The sequence below is a fragment of the Canis aureus genome, chromosome 18 (genome assembly GCF_053574225.1).
Source record: "Canis aureus isolate CA01 chromosome 18, VMU_Caureus_v.1.0, whole genome shotgun sequence".
Classification (NCBI taxonomy): Eukaryota; Metazoa; Chordata; class Mammalia; order Carnivora; family Canidae; genus Canis; species Canis aureus.
The window spans coordinates 19,487,372-19,508,941 of record NC_135628.1 but is presented as its reverse complement, the minus strand read 5'-3'; the positions used below and the strand labels follow the sequence as shown (position 1 = coordinate 19,508,941).

Below are 21,570 nucleotides of genomic sequence, written 5' to 3'. Positions count from 1 at the left end.
GACACTGCAGAGCTTTTTATCTGCTATCTCATTTAAGATGCACAACTCTATGAGGTAGAGATTGCTATAGTCAAGAACTAGGAAGATCCGGGATTTTACTCTGCATGAAAACTAGTAAGTTAGCTGCAGGTTTCCTGGAGGCTGGTAGAAGATAGGAGCTTTCTGGGTCAGAAGGAAAGTTGTTGATTATCTAAGGCAGGGAAGCTAGCAGTGGCTACATCTTCACATCAGTTTCCCTGGCCCCATATCCTGCAAAGGTGATGTGGATTGGCCCAGATGGATGCTGAGCATGCCATGGGTTTGTGTCATGGGTGAGGCACTCCAAGTTTAGAAATCCCAGTCTCTTTTAATGTTGTGGTGAGCAGCCTTCCCTGACCTTTGGCGCTTTGGGAGAGATTATTTTAATATACTGGACAGTAAGCAAACCTGCCTTCTGCCTCAGAGGGACACACTAAGTATGTTTTCTGAGACTGTTCACTACATAAACATGCTTGAAAAGATTCTGGAGTGAAGGTTTCTGCTTCTCAGACATATGCAATAGCAAGAGATCCATGGAGAATTTTCTCCTAACAGTTATTATCTCTATTTTACAGACAAGGAATCTGAGCTTAGAGACGTTAAGTCATTCATTCACTCGAGAAATGTTTATTGAGGAAGTGTATATGTTAAGGTCACATAGCTAAGTCAAGTCAACCAGGCTCCATGCTATTAACTTATACTCTTCACCTCTTCTGCCCTCACCTTCTCAGCCATGGTCCATCTTGCTTCCTCCTAATGACCAATGATATAAAACAGAAATGAATTTAAGATGACAATGACCCTTTGGGACAAGTACTTCTCTGGCCATCAAGGTGTCCCTTTGCAGCTTTGACCCAGCCCTAGATACCCAAACTCAGCAGGGTTGCCTGCGATGTGGGAGTGGTATTGGTAGATCCCAAGAGAAGTCCGAATGGCATCTTGAGATCATATTTAGCAGCACACAGAAGGCAATGGTGCTGGATTATTGAAAGTTAGATTCAATGTGAATAATTTTATTCTGGAAAATTTAATTTCGTAACTTGGAAATAATTTGGTTTCTGTACAAAATCCAGAAGGTTCTTTTTCCTGGTTGCCCCCTCTACAAGTCAATTAGTATTCTTTTATGTTTGTATAACAATATCATTAAATGACTTGTGGAAGGTTTTCGTAATGGCTATGCTTGCTTGTGAGATTCCTCTTGACATGTGCCTGAATCTATGTATCAGGAAATATTCAGTGGTTATGAAGTTGGAATCTGGGGAGAAGAAAAAGTCTTGGCAACAATATGACTAAAATTATCTTTTCAAAACAAAGAGGTCTTCTCCACCCTACAGAAAGGCCTCTCAGGCTGCGGATTGTCTTCTCTCTCAGCAGGGTCCCCTTAGGGAACGAGTTTGTCAGTTTTCCGGGGAAAATAATAGAGAGGGACATGGAATGAAGAGGGTTGGTAGCAAGCTTTGAACTGTGGTAAGGAAACGGAGTGAACCTTAGTTGGTTAACCACTGTCCCTTTTCAACCAAGTATCTTCAGAGGAAACATTCTTCCACTGACATCTTTCTATCAGAGGAGAAGCTGTACCTTAAAAAAAGAAGAAGTAGAAGAAGGAAAAAAACTTGACTTCAGCTTATTTAGCTCTGCTACCATGTTCATGGATTAACATAGTATGGTGAGAAATTCTCTCTCCTGTTGGCCTACTCCTCAAACCCTGAAGCAATTGGCCCTGTTTCCTGAGCTGATTTCAACTCTCTTTGATGCCAGAGAAAATCTAATTAGTGAAGAATTTGAGAGAAAGAATTTTAGCGAGAACTCTGCCACCCCAAACCCACAGCAGAGTGGGGACATGATTCTTCCCCATGAGGTTATCCCTATCCAGAGATTTTTTCCGAATCTTGAATGTTAAGAAAGAAAGGTGATACATAAACTCTCTGTGATGGAGCCAGGCCCCTTTTACAGCAGATGATTCTAGAGCCATTTATCTTGCAAAAAAATTCTGTCTTCAGACAGGCTCTGTCTATCTGATTCTAGACTAGGCCGCAGAAAGAGGAAACTACTTTGTGGACATTAACAGCAAAGTCAAGTAGAAGAAGAACATAAGAATCTTTGGGGAAAAGGTTTTATTTAAGAATCAAAGTAGGTTTCAGAAGCCAGTCTTCTCCCAGTATACTCACAGGGTGAGGGAAGGGTTGCTGCTTTGCCCAGAGAATCAGAGGCTTCTGCATGGCAGTGGCAAAACAACCTCAACAAACAAACCCAAACAAAAACCCACCAAAAACACGTGAAGCGTTACTTTCATAATTACTTGGTTCAACTTCTTTCCCCCAATTGGAGCCCTTTGAGCAGCCTGGGCACCTTTCCTTGATGGAACAGTGCAAGATGCCCACAGACACATGTGGCCTCAAAGGAACCTTCCATACAGACCAAGAATCTTCCCCTCCCACTATGTTCCTTTGGACGGTTCTGCCCACAGTTTCCTTGTTGTTGTTTTTGGTGGATCTGTTTGTTTTGGGTTCCCCTCCCCCCCCCAGCTCAAGGAAGCTGTACACACACTGGAGCATTTGGGGCTGACTTGGCAGGATGATGTGGCTGCCGGCAGCTTCCAAAATATGACACCAGTGAAAATATGAACCAAATGTTCCCTGTATGCTCGGGTGTGAAGTCTTCATCGCGCCTCTCTCTGAGATCAGAGAGCGTGAGAGAACCAGACAGTTTTGGGTCTTGGTTTTTGCTCTGCCTCTTAATAGCTGGGAGACATCTCTGGACCCAATTCTTTATAAAATAGCTGTCGTTTTGCTCACTTCATAAGGGTGACACTGGAGTTAAGCAAAATCATTTCTGGAGTGCCTTCTATGTGCCAGGTAGTGTGAGCTGAAGTAGCTTCAATGCTGAAGCATGAGCACCTCCAAGGCAAGGCCATTTCTTATTCCCACATGGGCCAGAGACTGGCTGGCCTTGGGTCTTGATTCTGTTCCTTGCTAGCTCTGTGATCTTGGGGAAACTACTCACCTTTTGCCTGGAAAGTGGAGATCACAACACTACCTACCTCACAGAGTTCTTCTGAGAATCAAGTAAGAAAACACATGTAGCCCAGGGCTTGGAAGGCACTCCATGAATGTCAGCAATGGCTATTTCTGTACATTGAAGCTCAGTGCCTGGCACATATCTGTTTTTTTTTTTTTTAATACAGAACACAGTAAATGCGCAAGAGATGCCCGTTCCATTTTCTATAACCCTTCTTTGACAAGTCTTCCCATTCACATATGACAAGTTATGATGGCATGTTCCATTGGGACTGATCCTAAGAAAGGAAGATAATGTTCTTCCAGACGGAGTTTAACCCTGAATGTTCCTGTCATCTATGTGTTTGTTCTTTTCATTGCTATAAACCCACAAAGGGAGAAATGTGGACTAACCGACTCAGTGCCTTAGGGCATTCATCCTCTTACTGTAGACATTTGTTTCAGTTAGCCCAGCTTTGGTGATCCTTCACTGTGTTTGTGGTGGGGAGAAAGCAGTGCCCAAGAATGTTCACTTAGCATGTCCCAGGAACAGGGACCCCACACATGCACCTGCCCGGGGTGGGGAGCGGGTGGTGTATGTTTGTGTGTGGTTGCAGGATGAGAGTGTCACAGTGGGGAGAGTGCGATAAAGAAGTTGATGACTCAGGGTCTTTTATTTTCCCTGGCATTTCCAAAATGTGGCTTCTGATTACACAACTAGCTCACATTCCTCGCCGACCTCAGGTACACCTCAGGCCTTCTCTTCTTCCCATTGGCTTCTTCCTTTGACTTGGAGAAGTTATTTATAAAGATTGGAATCTACTAAAAAAAAAGAGACAAGAAGCAGCAAGAAGCCACTTCAGTGAGTGAACTTCTTTGGGGGGAGGTGTATGTGTGGTTTCATTTTTATTGCTTCCAACTGTTTTTCAGATCTGCTTAATTTATTGTTGGACACCTCAGAGTTCGTTTGGCTCTGACAAGCTCCCTGGCCCCCAGGCACTTCATTCTCCAGCCTACACTTCCCATCGGGGCCCAGGACCCTTTGTTAGCGATATGGCGCTGGTGGGTTTAGCTGTGGGGTTTTGCCATTTCCTTCTTGTATCCTTCTGGAGGACTTTTCAGATATTGAAGTGGGCCCTTCACCTTGGAAATTCTTTGGATAGCTTGGCGGGTTGCCACTTGTGACTTTGACAACATGAGAGCCCTGATTCTTTTCATCTCCAGGAGGGTTGATTGAGCAGAGGGGGATTGGGGAGTTGATAAGCCAGGACAGTTCATCACTGGATTCATGCTCAAATCCTGAAAACATAACAAACAAAAAACCCACCAAACAGCAAGTGAAATATTACTTTCAAAATTACTTGGTTCTGTTTTCAGGATTAGAGATGATTTAGTCGAAACTTTTCATTTTACAAATGTGGGAACTGAGGCCCAGAGGGGTTAAATAACATGCTCTTAGGGACGCCTGGGTGGCTCAGTGGTTAAGCATCTGCCTTCGGCCCAGGGCGTGATCCTGGAGTCCCGGGATCTTCCTGCATGGAGCCTGCTTCTCCCTCTGCCTCTGCCTCTGTCTCTGTCTCTCTCATGAATAAATAAATAAAATCTTAAAAAAAAAAAAAAAAAACCCAAACAGGCTCCTGGTCGCATTGCCAGGAGCAGAGACGTGGCTGGGACACAGGCCTTGTGATCTCTTCTTTGGGCTTCTTTCTGGCTATTCTCTGCTCACTCACCTATCATTGGCTGAGGCAGAAATGAAACTCTGGCTTCTTAATCAGTTCTTAACCATTTTCCAACCCCTCTCACCTTCTCTAAAATGGCATTTTCCTGCTTCCCATCTTGGCTGAATTTCTTCTTCTTCCCCGCTTCTCCTCTTCCTCATAATATGTGCATCTGGAAGCAAAGTAAAAGAACTTAAGTTAAAAATGTTTATTTCTGGCCACTCACCAGAAATAATCTTTTCTAACTGGTTTTGTTGTTGTTTATTTTTGGAAGTGACTACTAGATTCTAAATTATACAATTATATCTATGTTTCTTTTTATCTTTTTATAACATCTGTTGAGTCTCTACTTTGAAAATGGGGCTTTAGCTCTCAGTTGCCCTGATTCTTCTCTGTTCCCTGTCTTCTCTCAATGTTCCAATATTATATTTGCTCCTTCTGTTGGTTGCCCCTGCCTTTAAATTATAACTTGTGTTGTGATGAGCACTGGGTGTTGTGTGTACGTGATGAGTCACTACTTCCTACACCTGAAACTAATATTATACTGTATGTGAACCAACTGGGATTTAAATAAAAACTTGGAAGAAAAAAAAATTGTAACTTGCATATTCACTTTGTGCCCCATCAACTTTCCCTCAATCTCTTTTTTTGTTGTTGTTGTTAAAGATTTTATTTATTTATCTATTTATTTATTTATTTATTTATTTAGGAGGGGGTAGCAGAGGGAGAAGCAGACTCTGCACTGAGCATAGATCCTGACGCGGTGCTTGATCCCATGACTTTGAGATCATGACCTGAGCCAAAATCAAAAGTCGGATGTTTAACCGAGTCACCCAGGCACCTGTCAATCAGTTTCTTAAGTTGAAGCCCTGAATCCTCTGAGGACCTCTTCCTTATCCTACTCCCTTCCACCTTCCACGTTTTGTCAGTGCCATAGTTACTTTCACATTGTTTGGGCGATTTACCTTTTCATTCTGTCTTGCAACCACCACTCTATCTTCTGTGTTTTTGGTTAATGTTAAAAGTTGAAAACCAATGATTAGCATATATATATTATGACTACAGTTTTTATTTATTGCCTGGTCACATTATGTATTAGGTTCCTTCTTGAGGGGACTTCATGTCATTACTCAAGAGCCTGTCTTACAGGAATATTCCTAACATCAAGGTAATGATTGGCTTTTTTTTAATGTTTCATCAGTTTGGCCAAGGTTAGTAACTCTGTCAGTTTCTCCTAAGAATGTCCCTGTCAGCCTTTCCTCTATTTTCTTCCCCCCTACCTCTTTCTCCTTCTAACACTTCACAGTGAAATAGAGCCAAACACTGCTGAGTTTTCTTAGACTTTGGAACTGTCAGAATTTAAAGATCTAGTCCATGAGGTAAACTCAGCCAGTGATGAGATTGTAACTTTGGACCACTTTTGGACCATTTGGACCACTGGAATGAAATCATGTGTGCCCCACAATAATCAAAGAAGCTCTTATTTTGGAGAATCAGTTGATATTGCTGATGAGCTTAATTTTGTGTGTCTATTTATTTATTTTTGGTCTTCTCTTCCCAAAGGAGGATGCCAGTATAATACATGCTGTTTGTTTGATGGATCCTGTTGCGATTGATAATAATGCTTTCTGTTGGACCAAGATAATAAAAAGCCCAAGGGTATTTGTAATGTGCCTAACTGGGCTTTAAATCAATTAGTGGGTATCTGAGGGCTTTATATAATACGTCACCAGAAACAGCTACTTAAGGAAGAGCCTGGAAATTTAAAAAAATTATCCTCTTTCAAAAGTGTGATGCCTGCTGTTCCAAACTGCTGTTCTGATACTCGAATTGTTTATTATGTGAAATATTGAAATAGATAATTTACCAAACTTACAATTTCTCATGCTGAAGAAAATATGTAGTTAGAAAATGCCTAACATAGATTAGAAAAGGGTATTTGCAGCAACTCAAATGGTTGATGTTAAACCATAATTTTCCCCAGATAATGGATTGCCATGGGAGCTGAATCTGCTTAGCCAGATGCTCCACCTCATCATAGTTTTGCACCCCCTTCGCTCTGTCTGTGGATCTTGGATGAGAGAAGAGAAACATGGGGAGCAGAAGATGAAAACTGGCTCTCTCAATTTTTCTCAAGTCTTAGCAAAGTGTTGAGAATGGGTTATAATATATATTCTCTGCAATTAATCAGTCCTTTAGAAGCAGTAATTTTCTGTTTGATATGATGGGGTATTTGGAGTCATTGCTGATGAGGTAGACACATAGCCCTAAGGTATTATAAACATGAGAGTAGGGGAGCCCCTGCTATGTGGTGAATACTCACGATTGTAGGTCTCTAAGGAATGCCAGGTCTATAAGGGAGAAGCACGCTCTTTCTTTGTGCCTCCAATCAAGGTGATTTGGACAAAAAGGGTAATTGATTTTTCTGTTATGCTTCACTAGTGCTAGTACTAGCTGTGATCTGGAGAACTTTATAGGGGTCTATGGCATGGGTTTGTGGTGCTCAAAAGGAATAGAGGAAAAAATACAGTTGTGGGGGCCCTTGTCTGGGAATCTCTCTCCTGAGGGAACTTCCCCTTAATTTGTGCATTTATTAAATATATATTTATTAGAAAGTAGCTAGTTTGTAGTGTGGCTGGCATCTAATGTTCCTCAGACTTACAGTTATACCAGCTATATTAGGCTTTCTTTTCTTTTCTTTTCTTTTTTTTTTTAAGGTTTTATTTATTTACTCATGAGAGACACAGAGAGAGGCAGAGACACAGCAGAGGGAGCCTGATGTAGAACTGGATCCCAGGGGATCCCTGGGTGGCGAAGCGGTTTGGCGCCTGCCTTTGGCCCAGGGCGCGATCCTGGAGACCCGGGATCGAATCCCACATCGGGCTCCCAGTGCATGGAGCCTGCTTCTCCCTCTGCCTATGTCTCTGCCTCTCTCTCTCTCTCTATCTCTGTGACTATCATAAATAAATAAAAATTAAAAAAAAAAAAAAACATCTCAAGAATTCTTTAAAAAAAAAAAAAAAAAAAAAAGAACTGGATCCCAGGATCCCAGGATCATACCCTGAGCTGAAGGCAGATGCCCAATCACTGTGCCAACCAGGTGCTCTATATTAGGCTTTCTGTAAGCCTTTCATGGTTTGGGCATAGACATGTAGGACCTAGGCTGTTTGGGTCTTTTACAGTTGACCGGGATTCCAGCTACTTTCCTGGGATGTCATTCTGTTCTTTTGCCAAAGTGTGTGTGTGTGTGTGTGTGTGTGTGTGTGTGTGTGTCTGAAAAATTAGTATTATGTGAAGTTGGTTGTGGGACTGCCACTTAAAAATAGTGGGATCTGAATTCACCCAGAGGTTGCATTGTGTGTGTGTGTGTGTGTGTGTGCATGCATGTACTGTGGTTATACCATGACGGGGGTGGAAAAGGAAGCCCAGGTTGTGTGTCCACAGAAGTACAACAGTCCTACAGGAGCATCCCTATTCCAGTACCACTCTCTAGAAAGTGGTACTAACCTGATCTTTCCATCCTGGGCCCTGGGAATTTGAATGTAAATAAGGATTGAATTTATATACAATTCCGGTGCCTTTAAAAAGAGCCGATGAGTTTTGGGAGGATCCTTGAGCTGACATTCTTGATTAACCTCCATAGGGTTTGCCAAACAGATCATGTATTTTGAGGCATACACATATGTAAATACACACATTTACAGCAATTCCAAGTTATATGTAAATGTCATTGCTACATGTTCTAGTGTTAGCTGCCAGTTCCTCCCATAAGGAAATAGGTTTCTGCCCCCACCTTCCGCTTTTCTTGCATCATCTGTTGGTCTACCTCTGAGTCACTCCAGCCCATCCTGGACTGGCAATTTCTATTATAGAGGTTAACATTTCTCTATAGTCTCAGCTCTTTGCCTGCTGCTGCTCAGTCATGTTTCCTCATTCCGTGTTTTCTTTATCTCTAGCTCCATCAGATCCAAATGATCCATCTTTGGACAAATATTTTATAATGAATTGTTACAATCTTGCAATGAATCTTATAAATTAAAAAAAATAACCTGCCTTAGGGTGCCTGAGTGGCTTAGTCGCTTAAGCATCTGGTTGGTTTTGGCTCAGGTCATGATCTCAGGGTCATAGATCAAGCCCCACGTTGGGATCCATGGAGCCTGCTTAAGAGTCTCTTGCTCTCGCTCTGCCCCTCTCCCTACCCTCCACCTCTGCCCTGCTCTCTCTTGAAAAAAATTTTTTTAAGTTTTAGTTTTTTAAAAAACCCTACCCTGGACACATAATCAAAAAAACCATAAATATAATATAATAAAGAAATAAGTGTAATTTTAATAAAATAATATGTATTTACAGCATTCAGGATCCTAACAGGAATGATATGGCACAGTAAAGAATTTAACTGAAAACACTCGAATGAAAGTGAGGGCAGGGTTGTGGGAACCAGCCAAAGATAGTGAGAGACCAGAGACTAGGGACAGCTAGAATCTGTTATTATGCCTAAATCTACAGGAATCCTGTGAGCTGGAGCCGGAAGATGGGGAGGAAGCAACATTCGGACCTTAGGGTTAGGAGGGAGAGGAGGGGGAATGTATACTCTCTGCTCTCATCCTCTGATCTCTTGCCACTGCCTCTCATTGACGGAATGCTGGAAGCCAGAGGGCAAGGGAGCCTGGGGGATGCAGTCCCATAGAGTTCAGCTTCCTGATGCAGAAAACAGAGTGGAGAAAGGCAGACAATGGATCATGGAGGGCTGGGGCAAATGGAGAAAGCAACACAGCATTTTGATACACACATGGTAGGTGCTTCTACTCTGAAAGACTTAATGAAGGGTCAAGTCCTTGCACCTTCATGTAGGATTTCCCCATGAATACGGGAATGTGACAGATTGCCTTGTGTTGGCAACTCTGATGTTCTCAGACGGCGAACAACTTAAGGTAAAATTCCAAATGAAAACAAATACAATCTTCTATTTCCAGGTTGCATTTCTAAAAATTGCAGCATATGTTAAAGTCATGCAAAAATACATTTAGCTTATACATATAAAATTGAGTTCACCTCTTACATAGTTTTAAGTGTCTTTTTTCTACATGAATGCCATTTCAGAGTTGGTTGTATGGGTGTCGGGAAAGTAGTGTGTCTTGTCTATTTCAGGGCAATTGGCATCCTTGGCCCCCACCCAGGAAATGCCCCTAGTTTTCCTCTAATCCTGGTAAAAACCCAAAATGAAGCACCCAGCAATTTTCAAAATGCTCTCAGAGTAGGGTCTGTCTTGCTAGGAGCCATTGCTCTAGCTGTGTCTGTGCCATTTACTATGTGATCACCCATGAAACTGCTAGAGGTGCAGCTTTGCTCTAGCACATTTGGAGTAAAACAAAAGAAAAATCTCTGTAAATGAAAATGCTGCCTTCTTCACCTTGCTGGGGTGAGTGAGGTTTTGTAAACCTTCTTGCTGGGAGAAGATATGGTCTAGGCTAGTGGCTGAAGCTCTCCCCCAGTTCCTTTTCCTGGAGAAACTTCCTGATCACCTCTCTCCTAACATGCTCCTGTCCCACACACTCTCCCCCTGGGGTTGTAGCTGAAGAGGCTCCACCCTTGCCTCTGGGGCATGAGATCAGCCTGAAGGTAGGCTCCTGAAGTGCTTGTGATTACAGGCACCAGCACCCAAGTCTCCGCTGCTCTGTTGTTATTAGCATTTCTCAGCCTTCTCTCATGGCTGCTCTGCCCTTCTTACTCCTTGTCTGTGTGGGCTGCCTTGCTTCCCACTGCTGCCTCACAACATCTGTGGCAACCGCACCTCCACTTGAGCCTCGCCTCATAAGATGGGTCAGGTAGGTCATGATGGTCATGCGTCATAATCAGCCTACCTGGGGCTCGGCTCTCTCTTTATTACTATGACACTTACTTGTCAGTGTCTGTGTCTAAAGGCCCCCAGGCCCACTGGAGTGAATATTATCCCTGATGTATGCTGTTAAGCATATAAAATTCCTTTCAAAGGACTGAGATGCCAATATAACTACGCTGCTTTATAGTTTGATACCTGTGCGGCTTTATAGTTTGAAAGAGCTGATATGCCAATAGTATCTTCATCACTTGGAGGATCTGGCCTATTATAGTGAAATGTATTTGGACAGAGGGTGGGTTGACCATGGAGGACTGAGCATATTGGTCCCCACTTCCACACCCCTTTCTTCATGGGTACTGAAAGGATGCCCTTATAGTGGCTTCAGCATACATACCACCTCACCAGTCCTCAAATAGGGTTTGCTTGTAGTTGTGCATGGAACCTGACCACCCCACTAACATGAATTTAGCCAGTATTTCTACCACCTTTAGTTCTTTAATTTTTTCACATTAAAAAAAAATTTATTTATTTATTTGAGAGAGAGAAAGAGAGAGAGAGAGAGAGTGTGTGTGTGTGTGTGTATGTGGTGGCAGAGGGAGAGGGAGAGAATCCTCAAGCAGACCCTCCATTGAGTGTAGAGCTTGATCCCAGGACCCCAAGATTGTGACCTGAATGGAAACCAAGAGCCAGACACCCAACCAGCTGAGCCACCCAGGTTCTCCTCCCCCTGCCTTTAGTTCTTTTAATCAAATAATGAACAGCAGCTTTAAACATAGTATTTGGTAGAGGAAGCATGTGGAAGGTAAACCTGCCTCAAGTCATCGTTTACGAGGCATTAAAATTGTTCACTTGCTAGTAGGCATATGTCAATCTTCAGACATATTTGCAAGTGCCTATTATTTGGAGTGTTCTGGGCTAAACTCCATGGAGCTACAGAGATGGACAAGGATGAAAGTGCTTCCTATCTGGTAGGGGAATCAGGCGGGCAGATGGAGCATTTCATTATGATTTGGAAGTGGACAAGATGGGGTGCAAGTAGTAGAGGTTTTCTTATGGTGACATTTGAACCAAGCCTCGAAGGTAGAACAAGCTTGTAATTAATGTAGAAGTGAGAAAAGGTGCCACTTACAAGCATGAGAAAAATTTTATTTGTAAATTAAATGCTCAAAGTGTGTGGCAAGATATTCAGGATTGCAGATATGTAGGATTCATGCAGCTATGAGCTTGCAGGAGATAAAGGTTGGGGCTAGACAACAGAGTGCCTTGACTATCCTGCTAAAGAGCTCAGACTAGCTTTAGGGCTTTGCTGCTTCGGGTTCACATTGAGGATGGGGCCAAACACAGTGAAGCCTGGGTTCTAGGAAGATCACCCTGGGGCAGTGTGAAGGAGGGATTAAGGAGGTCAGCAGCCAGGAGGGAGATGGTTAATAGGCTGTTGTAATAACTCCGGCCAAGAGAATACAGGCTTGTGTCAGATACCAGTGGAGAACTGTGTGCATCTTATTTCTCAGTAACAATGGAGGGATGGCTGATACCTAGGTAAGGGGAGTTACTGACTTGGTCAACTTTTAACCTCCCCAGTCTCAGCAAGGTCAGGCCACAGAGGGGACCACCACATTTTCTCTGCACTCTCATGGTGTTGGGGCGGAGAGTGGGAGGAGAGCTAATCTGTAAAGTAAACTCCTAAGTGAGATTCAGATTGTTCTGAGGCAGTCTACTGACTTCATGTTCTTCAGCAATAGCTAGAGTTTACATCCCCAGCTTTGGGGGGGGGGGAGTCCCCTCTGAAGCATGTACTAAAACGAAAGGCTGAGAGGATTGATTTTTTTTCCCAAAGAATCCATAAATATTTACATAAGTGCAAGTTACAAATCTGTGGCTTTGAGATTATTGAATTTCACTGCTTTTACACCCACAGCATATAAATTTCCAGCAGGCATTTGCTGGTTGTGAATGTTCAGTCTTTGGAGAATTGTCTCCTAGTTTGTTTCCTCCGCTCTCAGAAAACAAATCTCTCATGTGCTGTTTTAATGCTCTCACTTATGGTTATGGATTGGTCACTGACAGCCATGTGACGATGGTCCTTGGCCGAGGGAGCTTCACCATGATGGACTGCCTGCTAATGGGGGCACTACTCCCTGAGCCAAGAGGCTGCTTTTAAAGACCCTTTTGGTAACACAATAATTCTCCCCAGCAAAGAGCCCTAGATGATGGTGTAGTTCCAAAGTCTTTGGGGGGTTCTTAGGGAAAGGGGAAAAACTCTAAAGATCATGTCCCTTTAGCAAAGAGGCGGGTTAGCAGGTCTTTTTAAAATATGGGTGTTGCATCTACTCTTTTTCCACATGGTCAAAACTCACCTATTTTATTTTTAGCCTCTCTTTACAGAACTGTGCCTGGAACACGCTCTCTTCTTGTTTGGCTACAGTCAGAACAATCGCTGCTGAGTGAAGGTTTCTAAATTTTATGATCGCTAGATTTTGGACTGGTCTACTAATCTCAGGGGTATAAATCTGTATACGCTGAATAGGGGATTGCACAGTATGCTTGGGACAGGGCCCTCCTCTGTGTCCTACATGTGGGAGGCAGTTACTACACCTTTGTGGAATTGGGGAGTAGTTGACCTGAAAGTAGTTTATATCTGTCTCATGCCAAAAAATTTGTTTTTAAATTTGAGAAGGTGCTACACAAAAAGTAAACAAAATGAATGAAAAAAATTCCTATGTTAGGGGACTGGATTTCATGTGGATATGCTTGGATCTTTCACATATGTGCAGAAAAACTTGTTTGCAGGAGACTGGCTTTCAGACGGAGAAACAAAGGGACCATTTCTTCTTGTCCTGGGACTCAGCTAGGTACAACCTAGTCACCTACAAAGATGGGATTGGTGGTACATGGGCTTAGAATTGGATTTGCCCTCTGTCTCAGAACAGAATCTCTGGCCAGCCCAGGTATCTTGGTACCCATGGCAGTAAGTGATCACTGTCTTCATGAGAGATTTGCAGTGGAAACCCAACAGGCAGGGGCAGGGGTTCCCAAAAAACAGGCAGACTAAGACTGCAGAGTGGATGGTAGCTGTTCCATCAGATTTTGTGCCATTGGACAGGACTCCAGGCCTGGGAAGGGGGTGTGGAAGATCATGGCAGGACCCTGGCCTTAAGAGGAAGTGGTGTTACTAATCAGGCAATTAGAACAGGGAGACAGGACCTTGAGAAGAAATCTAAAGTTGGAAATCTTGGTTTCTAGGCATGTAGCAGCCCCGGTATTTAAACTGGGGTGTAAGATTAGGACACATTAACAGCGAGACAAATGAGCCATGCTTAGTTCAAGAGATGGCACCTTAATCCTTGTATCAGGTCGGGCTTAGCTTTCGGTCTTGGGGGGAAGGCCTGAGACTATGTCTTATGTGTTTTATATCTTCTAGCATCTAGCAAGATGCCTGACTATGTAGTATTCATTAAGTGAGTATTGCAATGTGGGTGGCATAGATGGTGTTTTGAAAAGAAAAAAAAAAGCAATGAAAGATTATGTAAAGCTGGATTTAAATTTATAGGAACATTATAAAAAAATCTTTTACTCCTATTGAGATTGTATAATCCCCAACAGAGACAGACAGGAAAGGGTAGCATTAGGAGAGGGATCCTGAGTTTATTTTGGAGGCTGGGTAGCCTGGTGGGAAAAGCACATGGGCTGTGGTCTCAGAGTGACCTGGGTTTGAATCTCAACTTTGCTAGGACTAACTGTGTGATCATGGACAATGACTTCACCTCTCGGAGCTCAACTCAGTCACCAGTAAAATATGGATGCTGTTGCATTCCTGGAAGGGATGTTGTGGGAATTCAGTGAGTTAACATATGTTAAATACTTAGGTGTGCCTGAGACCTAGTGGTCACAGGAATAGCAATTCCCATAGAAAGGCCTAAAGGAACCGTGAAGGAGAGAGGCAAGAGGCCTCTCTTGCCTTGCTGTGGGATTTGATGACTCCGGTGGGCCTGGTCCTTATGCTCCCTGAGTGATGCGATTCTTGCTGAGGTAATAATGGGCTGGGTCGATGTCATGCAGATCTGATGACAGGACACCCACACCCTGTCACCCTCCTTGCCAAGATGGGCTGTGCTCATTCAAGCCTCCCCTCCCTTGCTGACTGCTCCATGTGAACACCCCAGTGGAATTGGTCTTTTTTTGGCATCCTGGAAAAATGAGCATGGGTGCCTTGCTGTGGTCACGTTCCTAGAGAGGGAGTCCCTCTCTAGAGCTGGCATTGAGCCACCTCTGCAAACCCCATCCCTCCCATCCCTTGTCCAGGCATGCCATTTTCCTGCTTCCTCAGTCAGAATTTGAGCTTGCAGCTTGATGATACTTTTGTCTGGTTTGGAAGAGGGAGAAAGTACTGAAAATAAGAATTAGGGAAAGGGGCCTTTGTTTCCCTCTTGCCAAGGCCCTTAAAGAAGTGAGACTCGTTGTTGGATCGGAGTCATGCCTCACTGGTGTTTCTCATTAGGTTGCCCATAAAGGCAAGGCCCCTGGGTGATTTTAGGTCCTGAAATCTTATCATCACGGGCTGTGTTAAATCCCCTCTTCTATGCTCCCGTCTCTCCATTCCCCACCTTCTCTTTCCAGGCAAAGCAGAGGGCAGGCAGGATACACATTTATGAATGAGCTGACGGATGTGTTCTACAGAAAACATGGCCAGGTAGGAGGGTGGGCTGTCATGGTGGGACATGTATAGTCCAATTTGGGTTTGGTTTGGCACCTCTTTTGGCCAGTTCAGTGACCTTGGCTTTGTGGGGTCTTGTGTCATTACCTAATATTTACTGGGTGTTCAGTAGGTTCCTGGCACTGATCAGATACTTTATATATGTTATTTTGCTTAAACCTCATTGCAGTTTTATAAAGTATGTGTCATTATCCCCATTTCATAGATAAGGAAAATGAGCCTCAGAGAAGCAGATTAAGTGGCTCAAATAGCACTTTGAAGATAATGATTTTTCTATAGCTACAGTTTCTCCCACAGATACTGTGTCTTCTCCTGCTCTTGCTCTCAAAAAAACCCCACTGCCTGCTAAAAACAATGTTCCCACTACATTCATGTGACAGATAAAGACATTTGACCTCTCTGTAAAATAATTTGTTCTGCCTATTTCATGGAATTGCTTTGAGGACAAAGAATTTTGAGAAGGATTAAACATTTTACCAAGTAAAGAAATCACACTAATATCATGAAATTTATACACAGATAATGAAGGTTTGCTGGAATAGACAGAAACCAACAAACAAAAAGAGTAAGAGAGGGTAATAAGGAAAAGTTTTACTTCTTTTTTTTTTTTTTTTTTTTTTATTTTTTTTTTAAAAGTTTTACTTCTTAACATGTATGCTTACCCTATCTGATTGCTCCACATGTAAACTTTACAACAACTTGGTAAGGTACACGCTTGTGCTGTTATTACCCCTAATTTACAAAGAGGTTAAGAATATTGCACAAAGTCACCTTGCTGGTAAGTGGCAGAACTGGAATTGAAGACCAGCAGTCAGAACCTGCAGTTTTAATTCTGATGATTCGATGTTCTGCTTTCTAAGGGTTTTCACAGGGGTAAGGGTAGGGGGTTAGGGGACCCATGAGAGAATTTCTTTCTTTCTTTCTTTCTTTCTTTCTTTCTTTCTTTCTTTCTTTCTTTCTTTCTTTCTTTCTTCCTTCCTTCCTTCCTTCCTTCCTTCCTTCCTTCCTTCCTTCCTTCAGATTTTATTCATGAGAGACACAGAGAGAGAGGCAGAGACACAGGCAGAGGGAGAAGCAGGCTCCATGCAGGGAGCCTGATGTGGGACTCGATCCCAGGACCCTGAGATCACAACCTGAGCCAAAGGCAGATGCTCAGCCATTGAGCCACCCAGGTGCCCCCATGAGAGGATTTCTTAACTCATTCTTTCTGGTGGAGTGTCTACCATGGAGGTGGAGACAGCGATGGTGTCCTACCAAAGCACTTGTAGGAATTGGTAATGAATGAGACGGGAGAGTTAAGGAAGAACATGCTCAGGTAGAACCTTATTAAAAGGCTCATACTTTACTCTAGAGGACAATGAAGGGTTGTATGCAGGGAAGTGCCGCTCTCACCATGGAATATTAGAAGCATGGCAGCCATGATGGCCGCAAGGAAGGGCTGGGGCAGGACAGTGAGATGGGCGGGACTGAAGGCCACTGCGTCTGACAGACTGAGCTGTCAGCTCAGCGGGGACAGGCGACTTAGCCTGCGTGAGCCTTGCATTTAAAATGGAGTCTAATGATAACCCCTACCTAGTGGAGTTACCCTGAGGATGAAATGAGAGCTGTTTGGCACAGTAGGTGCCTCATAAAGGTCAGCTATTCATACTGTGAGCTATTCCAAAAGGCCAGTTAAGCCAATGATGGTTTTGTCTGAGATGGTGACGGGAGAGTGGAGAAAAGTGGATAGATTTGGGGCACCTGAGTGGCTCAATAGTTAAACATGGCCTTCGGCTCAGGTCATGATCCCCAGATTGGGCTCTCCACAGGGAGCCTGCTCCTCCCTCTGCCTGTGTCTCTGCCTCTCTCTGTATCTTTCATGAATAAATGAATAAAACCTTAAAGAAAAAGTGAATAGGGCAGCCCGGTGGCTCAGCGGCCTAGCGCTGCCTTCAGCCCAGGTGTGATCCTGGAGACCCGAGATCGAGTCCCACGTTGGGCTCCCTGCATGGGGCCTGCTTCTCCCTCTTTCTTGTGTCTATGCCTCTCTTTCTCTGTCTCTCATGAATAAATAAATAAAATCTTTTTTTAAAAAAGAAAAAGTGGATAGATTTAAGATAAATGGAATTTAGAGGATTTGACCATGGACTGGACGGGGTGGAGAGAGGAGAGAGAAAGCTGGAAAGAGAGGAGAGTGGTAGAGAAAGGAGAAGGCGGCATAAAGGAGTGGAGATATGGGTATCAGGGAGATGCAGGTCCTATAAAAATATTTAGTGTTAGCTGAGGTGTAATCACAGGAGAAGATGTACAAAGGAAAGACAAGAACAAGAAGGAAGACTTAGCATTTGATGAGGGAAAAAAAGCCACATATTCATTCAACCGTTGCTTATGGAGCACCTATTATATTAGATACCAGTCAACAAAACACGATGTTCTGGTTACTGCGTGTTTTGGATGGGTATTTGCTCTAGACGTGGTGCTTGTTAAATGTTCATACTCTGAGTTTAGTGTAGAAAATAGCAGTATTTATTTTCCTGTATAAACACCTTCTTGTAGTCACAGTTTTCCATTAACTCATCATGACTATAATCTAGAAATTAGTGTTTTTTGAGTAGTGAAATATGTATATTTCATGTGGACTGGTGGCTGACATATATGAGCCCCCACCTCTAGGATTTTCTGTGACAGCCCCAATTTTGTGTCATTGTAACATAGTCCCAACAGACTTGTAAAACAGCTTACTGTGGTTGAATACGTGGACCTTTTCATTTATATAAATATAAAAGCAGAAACTTCTGTGTCAGAATGTGTCCTGATCTTATTTCAGAAGGTTTGAGCCTTAGAAAGCTTAGCTTGTAAATCCATTGCCATTCTTCAACCTGAAAAATTGGGGTAAAATGTGAATCCACTTATAGACTTTAAAAATATATAAAAAACTTTATTGTGATATAATTCACATACCATAAAATTCTCTTTTAACATGTACAATTCATAATTTCTTAAAGTATAGTCACAGAATTATCTAACCATTACTGTCTCGTTTTAGGACATTTTCATCACTTCCGAAAGAGACCCTGTATCCATTAGCAGTCACTACATTTTTCCTTCTCCCCAGTTCCTGGCCACCATGATTCTCTACATTCTGTTTCCCTGGGTTTGCCTATTTTGGATATTTCATGTCAATGGAATCATACAATACATGGCCTTTTGTTTCTGGGTTCTTTTACTTAGTATAATGTTTTTATGATTCAGCCACATTGTAGCATGTATCAGTACTTCTTTCTTTTTCATGGCCAAATAATATTTCAGTGTAAGGATATACCACACGTGGCTTTTCTACCTCTCAGTTGACGGACATTTGGATTGTTTCCACTTTTTGGCCACTATGAATAATGCTGCTGTGAATGTTCATGAATGGTGTACAAGTTTTTGTGTAGATGCATGTTTTCATTTCTCTTGGGTGTAGACCCAGGAATGGAATTGCTGGATCATTTGGTAACTCCATGTTTAACATTTTGAGGAATTGCCAAACTGTTATCTGGAGTGGCTGCTTCATTTTATATTCTCACCAGCAATGTATGAGAGGCTGTAATTTCTCCACCTTATAATACTTGTAGTATATCTTTTTGATTTTAGCCATTCTAGTGGATGTGATGTGATGTGATATTTCACTGTGCTTTTGATTCAGATATCCCTAGTAACAAATAATATTGAATACCTCTTCATGTGTTTTTTTTGCCATCTGGATATTGTCCTTAGAGAAATGTGTATTCAGATCATTTGTCATCTCTCTAATCGGGTTATTTAAAAATTTTTATTGTTGAATTGTAAGAGTTCTTTTTTCTGGATGCCAGATTTTTGTTGAAGATATGATTTGCAAATTTTTCTCCCATTTTTTCCTTGTCTTTTCACTTTCTTGATGGTGTCCCTTGAAGGACAAAAGTTAGAAATTTTGGTAAGTCCAATTTATTTCTCTTTTGTTGCTTCTACTTTTAGTTTCCTATCTAAAAATCTATTCCAAATCCAAGGTCACTAAATAGATAGATAGATAGATAGATAGATAGATAGATAGATAGATAGATTTATTTATTTATTTATTTATTTATTTATTTATTTATGAGAGAGTGAGGAACAAAAGAGATCACAGAGGGAGAGAGAGAAAAATAGACTTGCTGCTCAGCAGAGAGCCTGATGCGGGGCTCAACCCCCCAACTCTGAGATTGTGACCTGAGCTGAAGCAGATGCTTAACTGACTGAGCCACCCAGGTGCCCCACAAATATTTATACCTATGTTTTCTTCCAAGAGTTTTATAGTCTTAACTCTTTTTTTTTTTTAGTTTTAACTCTTATATTTAGTTTTATGATCCATTTTGAGTTAATTTTTATGTATTATGTGAGGTAAATGTTCAGCTTCATTCTTTTGCATGTGGATGTCCAGTTGTCCCAGCACTATTTGTTGAAAAGACTATTTTTTTGTACACTGGAAGGTTCTGGAATTTTTCTTGAAAATCAGTTGACCATAGATATAAGGGTTTATTTATGACTTTTAACTCTATTACATTGATCTATGTGTCTTACTTACTACTGCTTTGTAGTAAGGTTTGAAATCAGGATATGTGATTTTTCCAATTCTATTCTTTTTTTAAAAGATTGTTTTGGCTATTCTGTAACCCTTGCATTTCCATATAAACTTTAGGATCAGCTTGTCAGTTTTTGCAATAAAAAGAATCTGGGATTATGGTTGAGATTGTATTGCATCTAAAGATAAACTTGGGTAGTGTAGTCTTTTAATAATATTAATCCTTGCATTTCATGAACTTAGAATGTTTTTCCATATATTTAGATATTCTTTAATTCTTTAATTGGACTGGGGATATTGCACAGAGGGTTTACATAGGGCAGAAGGTGCTGGAAAGGTACTGGATGCAGTTTTTTCAGCCTCTACGGTGAAAAGACTACTTGCTCCCCATCTTTGGAAACACCCCATAGGGCCTAGGGTTTTTTAGAGCAATACTTGAGTGTTGTATCATCCGTGTATTTTTAGGACTCACTGGCACTTAGGTTAATTCCCCCAGGTGTAGAAAACATCCCAAAGCACTGGCAAATTGGTCGCTCTGCTCTGTTCTAAGAATATCCTAGTGTTTAGGGGCAGGGGGCCCAAATTCAAGTCCTAGTTCTGCTTTTCACAAGTGGTGTGACCTCAGGCATATTCCTTTCCCTCTCTAAATCTCAGATTCGTCATCTGCAAAAATGAGAAAAAAAATACATCCATCTCATAAATCATTCTAAGAACCAAATTAAATTAATGTATGGAAAATGGCTTTGTAAACTGTTAAACTCTACAAAGGTTAACAAACAGCTCTTTTTTTCCTCATTTGGAAAAAGCCACTGAATGAATAATCTCTTGCATGAGTGTCCATTTATGTCAGCCTGCTGAGGTCATATGGTGTGGCTTTGAAGTGGAGAAAGTGTGACTGTCAGGTTTTAAAAAGGAAGCAGAGAGACTGTATTTCTCTTCTCCCTGCAATGGAGCAACCACAGCTGTAAAGGCAATGATTTCACAGAACCCGGAGCACTTCGCTGGGGCAGAAATGGTGAAAATAAGGACAACTAAGAAACCAGACTTGAGCAGTTGAAGAAATGAAATAAAAACAGACCTGAAGGGCATAATAGCACCTTCATTTCTAAAGAGTGTTAGTAAAATAAATAGGTTCTTATGTTTCTTTTGTGGTCTCTCTAATAAATTCCATCTAGTTATTACCTGATCAGTTTTATCTTAAATATATGACTGAAAAAAAAAAAACGCATGAAGTTTTTAACTTGGTACCTCGTAAAAATTGAGAATGATCATGTTTTTCAAGATGAAGTCAGATCTATCATGAACTGTTAGGGAATTTTTGCTGATTATTTTGGGAACCTTTCAATCAGAAAGAAAATAAAGCAGTCAGGGTGCTGGAAGACTGCAGGCATCGGTTCCTGGCTCCCCTTTTCCTAGCTGGGTCCTTGGGAAAATTGTTTACCTCAGATTTTCTTGCCTGTAAAGTAGGGGTCATAAAATACCTTAGGGTTGTGAGGATGACTAAATAAACCGCTGTAAATCTCTGTTGACTTCCCTGGCTTGTTCTAGGTTTAGCTTTCCCATATCATAAGGCCAACATCTCTTATTAATTAGGAAACATTTGCAACCAAGTCCTTCTACCTCATTCTAAATATGCCCTGAATGGTCTGACTTGTCTTTGTTCAGGAACATCCAGATTCTGAATGACATCCATCTGGTCCATTGACACCCCTAGAGAATTCTGAGGC

General features: G+C 41.9%; 1 protein-coding gene across 6 annotated transcripts in view; it reads left to right on the top strand.

Moving 5' to 3' along the window:
• Positions 1-21,570, top strand: part of CREB5 (cAMP responsive element binding protein 5) — a 494,841-nt gene that overhangs the window by 120,796 nt on the left and 352,475 nt on the right. Inside the window, exons 1-2 of one of the 6 annotated variants that reach the window (XM_077856414.1) lie at positions 14,653-14,873; positions 15,189-15,261. The exons of 2 other annotated variants lie outside the window; for them this stretch is intronic. In XM_077856414.1, coding sequence (XP_077712540.1) covers positions 15,220-15,261 — 42 coding nt within the window. In that variant the 5' untranslated portion in view covers positions 14,653-14,873; positions 15,189-15,219. 3 more of the 6 variants (XM_077856415.1, XM_077856409.1, XM_077856411.1) reach the window with 3 other exon arrangements.